Source organism: Centruroides vittatus, unplaced genomic scaffold (genome assembly GCF_030686945.1).
Source record: "Centruroides vittatus isolate TY-2023 unplaced genomic scaffold, ASM3068694v2 contig_2818, whole genome shotgun sequence".
NCBI classification, from domain to species: Eukaryota; Metazoa; Arthropoda; class Arachnida; order Scorpiones; family Buthidae; genus Centruroides; species Centruroides vittatus.
In genome coordinates this window covers 528,893-539,383 of record NW_027121792.1, presented here as the reverse complement: position 1 = coordinate 539,383, position 10,491 = coordinate 528,893, and the positions used below count along the sequence as shown (strand labels likewise).

General features: G+C 30.8%; 1 protein-coding gene across 2 annotated transcripts in view; it reads left to right on the top strand.

Annotated features, from left to right (window-relative positions):
* The first annotated feature begins 618 nt into the window (after positions 1-618).
* Positions 619-10,491, top strand: part of LOC136972136 (nucleolin-like) — an 82,343-nt gene continuing 72,470 nt past the window's right edge. For both annotated transcript variants that reach the window (XM_067266687.1, XM_067266688.1), the window contains exon 1: positions 619-747. In XM_067266687.1, the coding sequence (XP_067122788.1) occupies positions 730-747 (18 nt within the window). In that variant the 5' untranslated portion in view covers positions 619-729. The remainder of the gene's footprint in view (positions 748-10,491) is intronic.

Genomic DNA, 10,491 nt, shown 5'->3' with positions numbered 1-10,491 from the left:
TTTTTTAAAAACTTTTTCCACCTTGTGGGCACTAAGAAGGCCTCTTTTTAGCAAGCTCATTATGGATTCGGCCAGGCCCACAGTTGGGCGGCCGGGTGGTGAGGGACGGGGGCCGACATATCCGGTCGGACAACCCTCCGAAAAATTCCTGGGGATTTTTTGACCCGTTTGGATTCGATCCCTGGTCTCCCAGAGGGGTAGGCTGCCACCTTGACCGCTCGGTCAATATATAAAGATTATTGTAAAAGTCTTCCTAACATATCCAGTATAAATTTCACTTTAATTTATTCCAACAAAAAAAGTTTAATAATAATATTTTTTTAAATAATATTATTAAAAAAATGTAAATATAAAAATATATGAAAAATTCCTCAATAAATATTATAAACAATAAAAAAACGAGTTTCAGTTTTCAAACCAAAGCGCCTCACGCGGTATATAAAAATTAAAAGCAAATTTATTAATTTTGAAAAATTTTTTAATTAAATATTTATCACTTAATTTTAATTAAAAAGTTATTATAATTAATATATTTTATTGAAACGTTACGAATAATTGACATTTTAAAGTAACAATTTATGAAAAATTAAGATGATGAAAAGTTGAAAATAAAATAATCTCGTCCTCTTGCGTCATTATCCGCCATTTCGAGTTTCTAGTATTTGTCTTAAAACTGTTACGAATTTATTGTTAAAGTAGTAAGGTTTCATTGCTATGTGAAAATATATAATGGAAAAACAGAATAAGGTAACTAAATGTTCAGAAATATCCAAAATGTTACAATTTTAAGTATATTAAAGCCATAAACAGTAAGAAAAACCACGTGGAATTTATTCATATATTAAAGTTAATTATTTTACAAAATGATCGTATTAATTATTTGTTTTATAACTTTAGGCGAGATTTTAAAAAGTAGCTCGTATAATTATCATTGCATTTCGTGAGAATTGAAGACAGACATGTTTTCATTTATTTTCTTTGTTTGTGACTTTAATAATTCAAAAAGAGAAGTATCATGTATTAATTTCTTTTATATATAATCCTATATTGTTAATTTTAAGTATAAATTATCTATTTTTTAAATATGATTTTAAGATGAATAGATCTGGGAATTTAAATTTATTCATAATCATATAATTTTTTTCCACCAGTATTAAATGTACTTTATGATATGACATGTATTTTCACTTAACGTCTTATTTTTTCTAATGGATTTGATGATTTTTGAGTACTTTATTTAAAAAAAAGGAAAAAAAAAATGAAATGAAAACCATGAAATTTTCAAACGAAACAATACTAAAATCAAAATTTTTGTTGTTTGAACAGATGTTCAAATATGTATTGGTGTGAAATAATTATCACTGGAGTATCAGGTTAAACTATAAGTACATGCATATTTTTATGACCTTGAGAAAAATCTTGTTTTGCTGTTAAAAATGCCAGTCCAATGGGATATTTTTTACACTGAAGTGTTAAATTGGATCTCATTCATATTCATATCTGTTCAGAATTGGGAACATTTCAGTTGTTTATTTTTGTTAAAATGGAAGTAACAGATGAATATAAAAGACATATTTTATACTTTTTATTTTTAAGTGGTGAGAATGCTACAAATGCAGCCAAAAAGAAAAAAAATAAATACTGTACATAATCAAACTGTAATTAGTGTAAGGACTGCGCAGAAGTGATTTGAAAGATTTAGAAACAATGATTTTAGTGTGGAGGATAAGGCTTGTATTGGAAGACCTGTTGACTTTGATGATAAACCTCTCTGCACTAGTTGAAGCAGAACCATCTTTAACAGTTGATGAATTTGCGGAATGTTTAAATTCATACCGTGGAACTGTTCATAGACACCTACAACAAATCGGAAAAGTTTCAAAGCTAGGAAAATGGATACCAATGAACTGTCAATAGCTAACCGACAACAACGTGTAAACATTTGCACGTCTCTTTTATCCCGTATTGCTTTAGAACCTTTTCTTGATCAGCTGGTTACTGGAGACGAAAAATGGATCCTTTACAATGATGTGACAAGAAAAAGACAATGGACGGATTGCAACAAGCAGCCAAAACTGGCTGCAAAAGGTGGGTTGCATCCAATAAAAATTCTTTTGTCTGTTTGGTGGGATATGTCAGGTGTAATTCTTTTTGAGCTGTTGAAACGTAATTAAACAATTACAGCTCAAATGTATTTTGATCAATTAGAGCGTTTAACTGAAAAATTGGAAAAAATTGACTGTCGTTAGTGAACAGAAAGCAGGTTCTCTTGCAACATGACAATGCCACAGACCTTATGCTGCAAAAATAACTGTACAGAAACTCAAAAGCTACAACTGGGAAATTTTACCTCATCCATTATATTTGCCAGATATTGCTCCCAGTGATTATCATCTTTTTCACAGTTTGCAGAATTTTTTAAAAGAGAAAACTTTTGAGGATGAAGAACAATGTAATGTAAACCAATATTCTGAAACAATGTATTTCAGAATATTTTGATTCAAAACCAAAATCATTTTATGAAGACGGGATTAAAAAGCTACCATCAAGATGGCAAGAAATTGTACAGAATAATAGTGAATACATTATAGATTGAAATAAATTTAATTAAAATTTTTTGTTGCTTTTTTTGTAGATAAAAATACGCACAAACTTATGGACTGACCTGATATTACCCGACTCTGCACAAACTTCTCTGCCAAATAAGAAATGATTTTGAACTTGTTTGTATGCTTTGTCATGTGCCATTGTACCGAGTTGATTTATTATGTTTACTTATTATTAAATGTTTACATAGATACTTTTATTATGCTTTTTGTTTTTAATTCATTAGTGTTATTAATTTATTTAATAATAATTTAATTTTTCAGTTGCATTTTGACATTTTTCTAAAATTTAGTTAATGATGCATTTTTACAAAAGGTCAAAAGTTTACTTTTGCAATTAGGATATTAGCATTGTCTTTACTTATCTCTTCTGTAAATAATATGATTTTCCCATCATATCTTATATTGTCAAAAATGTTACCAGTGCTTTATAAGCTGTCCTCTCGTCATTTTATTTCTGTGTCCAATTTTGAGATACATCACTGCAATATACCTGTAAAAATTCTTGATTGATATGGTGTTTTTTTCTATGAATAGTATTACATAACACAAATCCATGGACTATAGCCATGTGAATAATTCTGATTAACAGGCACTAAATACCACTTTTTACCTCTGACAGCAATTGCATTTTTTTCCAGAAACCGATCATAATGATCAACACCTCACATATATTTGTTATAATTTATTAGTGAAGGTTGCTGTATAGACACTTTTCTATTTGCTTATTTGCTCCACCTCTGTACATGAGAAAGAGGTTTAACAGTATTATAATTTGATTCTAATGAAATGCACTTATTGTCATTCCGTTTTATCATTAGTATCTTATTTTTACAGTCAAATTTGCAATCAAATGATTCTCTAGGTAATTTCTGTAAATCTTGAGAATTAATAATGGAGCAATTCTCATATCTATTTTCTCTGATGGTGCCATTGGTATGTAAACCTTTTTGTCTTAGTTCATTCAAAAGTGGTAAAAAATGCAGTGGTTCAGAGACAGCATATTCTCTGCAATTCTACTACCTAGAGTTTTTCTCCTTGTATTTATTTTCTCTATTCTATAATACAAGCTGAAATTGTAACGATATTCATTGTTCTCACACACAGTCCACAGTTTGAATCCAAATCTTATTGGTTTCTCTTTTATAAATTGTTTCAGCAAATAGTGTCCAAAATACCTAACAATCATTTCATCTGCTGATAAGTTTGTGAAATATGCTCCCATTTCTGGAAATATTTCTGCATAATTTCAATTAATGGTCTAATTTTGAAGTCTTTATCATGTTTATTATCTTTTGCTTTGGAGTTATCTTGAAGTATATTACCTGTTTTATTCCCTTATACACATTTCTGGTGAAAGCATTCTTTATTAGAGATATTCCTAAAACTTCATCATCAGACCTGTAATCGTTCCTGCTTGGAAGTATATAATAGTCAGTAAAAATAAGAAAATCCAAGAACACTGATATAATCAGCATTTACAGTAAAATTGTGTACTTTTTGCTCTCTGACATATCTTTTTGTTTCAGTAATAATTGGGTTCAAAATTTTATTGTTTATAAATTGTTCAAATATATCCACTGGTGAATCTTTCTCTAAATTTTTCAAGAGAGGTTCTAAATTTTCTTTAGTAATATCTCGTTTTGAAAAATTCATACTTTTGATGATTTTTTTCCAGTCAGAGTTGAATTAGATTTACTAGATTTTTATTTTTTGTGCAGACATGATTCTACCAAGTTTATTATATGTTATCAAAATTAGTCCAGTTATAACAGACTTCAAAAATGTATAATTTTGAAGTTAAGTTGTTAATTGAATTATGTTCTTACATGTGAGGCACATGCAAAACATGAAGATGGTGACACAGAGCATAAATGCACGTGCTGTAATAGAAATATACAAACAAGAGATTTGTTTTTAATGTACTATGGCCTTTGCTGAACTATGACTTCTGATTAAATGTGTAATTAATAATTAAAATGTAATTTTTACTACATTTTTGTTCAGTCAGAGGGCCACTGAAAATTGTCCCATGTGCCACAGGTTGCTCCCCCTTAATCTAGAGTATTGTAAAAGTTTGTTGAAGGATCCCAAATGGGTTTTTTTGGTGTATGGCAGCTTCAGGTGTAGTAGAACTTGCTTTTATAGATCCTAGAACAGATTATTTTGGCTATTTAAAATACTGAAAGCAAATTTAAACAAAAGTTTAATGAAATTAAGTCTGTGTAACTCCAGGGTCTTTCAGCAAGACAATGACCTGAAAAATACAGTTCAAATTGTGATACAATAGCTCCTCTACCATACACCAAAATAATTACATTCAAATATACCAACAACTGCTGTAAATGATCAGGCTAAATTTTGGGATATATGATTAAAGATTAGAAATAAATTTGGCACTAGAGGTAGGTATTAGGTGCCATCTCTTATTAAAATTAATAATTATATTTAAATAATTTAGATTAAATTGGAAGAAAAGAATCAGGCCATGTATCAGTGTGAAATTATTCTTTCTCTCTGCATGCCATATCAGAATCCTGACATTGGTGAGCACCTGGCACAGGTTAATAAGTGGTTAATAATGCACCAAGGTGTATGCTAGGGAAGTTACATCCAGAGTTGTTCCCCGTTGCCCTCTCTGGAGCATGGTGTTACGTGAGGGAAAAGAATGCCTTCTGGGAGGTCTTGTAAGGGAAACTGGCCCCTATTCAGGTGTTACAAACATGGATAAAACCTGGAAAACTCCACATGGCCAGCCTGTCTGAGTGCAGCGCGAACCCGCGACAGAACCACTTGGCCACTGATGGGCACTGTGAAATTATCAGTATTTAGAAATCGCAGTTTTTTGAAGCAGTTTTTGAATTGTGAATATTTTAATTTTAAAAGTTATTATTATTATTATTTTTTATTTTAGTATTAAATGTCATATTTCTTGAAATGAGATACAGTAGATTACAACATCCATTACAGCATTTTCTGTATTTATTTTCACATTAAGATGTTTTTAAATCATATCATTCTGAATTAGCAATTCATTATTTAGTTCATGACATATATATTATTTACTATTCAGTTATTATTAATATTTGTTTCATAAAGGTTTCCGTTTCATAAAGGTTTCCAGAAGGTGTTAAATGAGCCCTTTTCTAGATAGCAAAATTCCTTTTATTTTCAAAACTGACACACACTGTAAAATGAGCCAATGATATATAAACCATCTTGTACTTTATCTAGAAATTTGAGATTACACCATAAATTTAACACCTTTAGTGACTTCATTTTGTTACTTGACCTTAAGTGATTTCATCCCTTAAATATAAATACATGTAAGGGATGAAATCACTTTAAGTAGTTTATTTTAAATTGTTTTGAAATATTGAAAGTTTTTCATTCTTAAAAGTGCTCTGTAATCATATTTTTGATTGTTATATTTTCCCTATTGATTCTATTTTGCTGTATATTTAATCTCATATTTAAAGTGTGGAATCCTTTTTTCAGGGAAACTAATTTTTGGACTGATTCAGTGATACATACTGGTAAGCCATTTTCTATCTTATCAAAGGTGTTCTGGGATCATATTGCTTATACATATATTACTGTAGAGGTTCCATTTGGAATAAAACTATCTTTGATCATTGATGCCATTCGAAATTTCATCTGAGATAATCTGGAGCCATTTTCCAATCTACATCTAAAGACTGAAATGGAACCATTATATATGTATTATAAATATCATTAGCAGGATCCCAGAAAATCTTCTGAATAAAACAAATTTGTGTGTTCTAGATGGAATTGGCTAAAATAGCAACAAAAAACTTTCATGGATTATGGTATTGATGTTACCAGTGATATCTTAGAACACTGATAATTTGAGAAATATATTACATATAGAATATTCATGGAGTAGTTTCTAGTCAGAAAATGCCTTTTCTCTAGATTGGATTGTTTAAGTAGTAAAATGGAATCTTTAGAGAAATGTTTTCTTTAGCAATGTGGGCCTAGAACGGGTGGCCAAGCTCCTTGATAGTCCGAGCCATTTTTCAAAATTTGAAATTTTTCGCAAGCCACAATTAAATACGTATTTAAAAGGCATGCAAAAAAGGTATTAAAAAATACTCTTACAGAAATTATATTTATTGAAAACATATAAATAAAAGTACAAAATATGTGTATTGAATTTTAAATATTAAAAATTAAACACATTTATTTTACTTCTCTTGATAATTCTTTAAAATTTGGTGAATAATTGGTGACAGCACTTCTCAATAATTCTTTGAGATGCTGGTTAGTTAATACTGATCGGTGTTTGGATTTCATGAATTTTAAAGTGGAATAAAATGATTCACATAAGTACGTTGTTCCGAATATTGAAATAATTCGACGAGCAGCCTTTTTTAATTCAGGATACTTTGATTCTGGTACAAATTTCCAAAATTCAGTAATCGACGTCGACTTATATTTTAATTGTAGAGCTTGATCTTGCATCTCTATTAATTCTAATTCTCCAGATGCTTTTTGGGCCATGATTATATTGGAAATGGAAAACTCATTTTGAATTATGTTAATTTCAAATGGATTCAGAAAAAAATCGAGAGATGATTTAAAATTTTTCAAGTCTTGAAATCTATTTTGGAATTCCGTCAGTATTCCTTCTTGCTTTTTTATATACTCGTTGAGTTTTTCTTGTTTAATATTGGAACAAATTTTTTTAATTTGAGGAAAATGACAAAAAGTTTTATTTTTAATGTCTTTTTGAAAAAGTTGTAATTTAGTTTGAAAACTAAATGTACACTGTGAGAGGTCAGATATTATTTTATCTTTCCCCTGCAATTTTAAATTGAGTGTTTGCAAATGTTCCATGACATCAGTCAAAAACATTAAGTCTTGTAACCACTCGTCATAGTCTAATTCTGAATAGGTTATTTCCTTTTCTTTTAGAAATGCAGTTATCGGATCAAACAAATCTACAAAACGATTTAATACGTTGTAGCTAGACAACCATCTAACAATGCAAAAGAAATTAATGTCATTTGGAAGTTCTTTCGTCCTTTAATTCTTCAAGGAAATTTTTGAATTGTCGATGATTTTTTGCATTGGTGCGAATGTAATTCACAATGTGTAACACTGTTTTCATAACATCAGGATATTTTAAATATTTTGTAACGAGATGTTTTCGGTGAATTATGCAGTGAATTGGTATGAATTGTGGAATTTGAGAATCATCTCTTAAAAGCCCAATAAGACCGATTTTTTTACCCAGCATTGCTGGAGCTCCATCAGTTGCAATTCTTACAAGTTTATTAAGAGGCACATCAAAAGTTTTCATTATGGAATCTAATTCATTTTCAATATTGACACCACGGGTTGACTCTTGAAGTGCTACTGAATCTAATAATAATTCTTTAACAACGAAGTTGGGTGAAACAAAACGTATGAAAACTGCCAATTGCGGAAGATCTGTGATATCTGTCAATTCGTCAAGGGCTAAGCTGAATGTAATACAGTTCTTCAAATCATTTTTTAAATTATATTCAGATGTATTAATTGCAGTTATGTGTCGTTCGGTTGTGTGTCTCGAGATGGGAATTTGCGAAACAACTTTGTGCAATGCTGCATTATTTGGATCTAAAACTTTAAGTACATCTTCCAAGTTTTTTTAATAAACTCCCCCTCTCCATACGGGCGTTTTGCACGAGCAATATTCCAGGCAATAACAAAACTGGCTTCAGCCACATTATTAGCTTGATTGCTACAGGTCATCAAAACTGACTGTTGTTTATTTAAATTTGATTTTAAAGAAGCAAGTTTATCTGATCTTAATTTGGAATTTGGTGGATACTGATTAGAAAACTGAGGATGATTGGTTTCATAATGTCGACGTAAATTGCTAGCTTTATAATTTTTGACCGTAGAATTACAAATAACACATAATGCTTTTCCGTTATTGTCAATAAAAAAGAAATTCTCTTCCCACTCATTATTAAAACTTCTATTTTCTTGCTCGTATTTTCTTTTTTTATTTTCGTTCTCTGTTGTCATACTTTTAAAAGAACTGGAAATAAATAAATAAATTTAGAAAATACAAGATTCATGTTATTAAAACAATAACAACACGTGTTGCATACTACGAAACAAATTTAGTTAACTTACTAAAAATTCCAGATTACAAATTATATCCGTAGCAAGAGTGATACAAATTGTTTCCTCCAGAGCACAATGTCAACTGTCTTTTGCAATGAAAGTTTACAAATTCAAAATCGGTCTGGAGTCAATCGATTACGGACGATTACACCACTGTTTATGTTCGTTCGCGCAGTTTTCGATGAGTCATATCATTCTTAACTTGGCCGGAAATGAAATTTGTTACAACGTTGCACTTAGTCTTTCATATTTGTTGTCAGTAATTTAACCCTTCTATGATTGCCTGGCTTCTGTGAGAAGCCCTCTGGTGGTTTTTTGGTGGCATTTTTTCTGAAATTTTTCAAAAAATTTAAGTTCTCCAATTTTTTCGAACTGCGAAAAATGCAATAAATAACGTTTTTATTGCGCGCCGAGTTTACTCAGAAAAAAATTCCAAAAAGTGCCGGCTTCTAACAAGCTTCCACGCGACTATGCGCAGTAGCAAAATATCAGGAAAAAAAACGAAGGTAACTTGGCTACATTTATCGAGAGCCGCAAATAATCCTTCAAAGAGCCGCAGGTTGGCCCCCCTGGCATAGAATAAAGCTGAGTGGAGAAACTTTTACTGACTCAGTGTGCAGTGGCATGGTTTTCTAATTAAAAGAAAGTACTTTACATAAAGCTATTTAAAGATTAAGAGATAACTTTAGCAGTATCAACTGATAGCTTTTAGTAGAAAATAGCATTTATGTCTCTGATTTGATCTACAGATAATTTTTTGATTTTATTCTCAACACTAAAAACCTTTTTTTGTGTCCCAGTACGAACAGCTTTAGATAAAAACTAACGTTTTTGACAAAAACTTGGTCTTCGTCATGCTATTGACCAGTACAAAATTCGAAACTGGGATTCGAACATGTTTAAAATTATTTTAAATTCCAAATTATTTAAAAATTGAAAAATAATTTTTGCCTTACATGCTACTGAAGTGATAAAAATATTGTTACATCCCCACAAATGAATAATATGATGTATTTGCTGATGTAGAAACATTAGCAACATGCTAGTGTTGTTCACACTTTTTTCTTGTAGCACCACCTCCATGCATATGAAATATTGGCGGCATCTGTTGCATTAATACAGTTGTCGGCCAGGCCAGCTTTATATATTTCCAATGCTTCCAGGTTGCAAAGGTCTTGAACCAGATCTGACATTTTTACCAATTTGACCCTATGGAGGTTTGCTTGTATTTCGGGGTCAGTGGCATAGGCAGCTAGGACAGTGGTATGCCTTTGGTTGGAGATATCATACCCATGTTCCTGTATTCTTTTGCTTAGTGAGCGCTTCGTGGATCCAATGTATACTAGATCTCGCTGGAATCTGTGGCCTCTCAGAGACCACAGATTCCAGTGAGATCTAGTTTTAAACATGTTTGAATTCCAGTTTTGAATTTTATACTAGTCAATAGCATGATGAAGACCAAGTTTTTCGTCGAAAACATTAGTTTTTATCTAAAGCTGTTCATACTGGGACACAAAAAAAGGTTTTTAGTGTGTTGATTTATTCTTCCCAGGAATTGTGCGAAAAATTGCTTTTATTCTCTTTTTGTCTGAGTTTTACTAGATGTAAGTTGAGCTTCAAGGTTAAGTGGGGTAATTGTAAATGTTGGAGTTGATTTTCCATTGTTTACAATTTTTTGCAACTTAAGAAAGCACAGCTGATTATTTCATCTTTAGTGGCTTTGCTATCTTACTAATGCTAATCA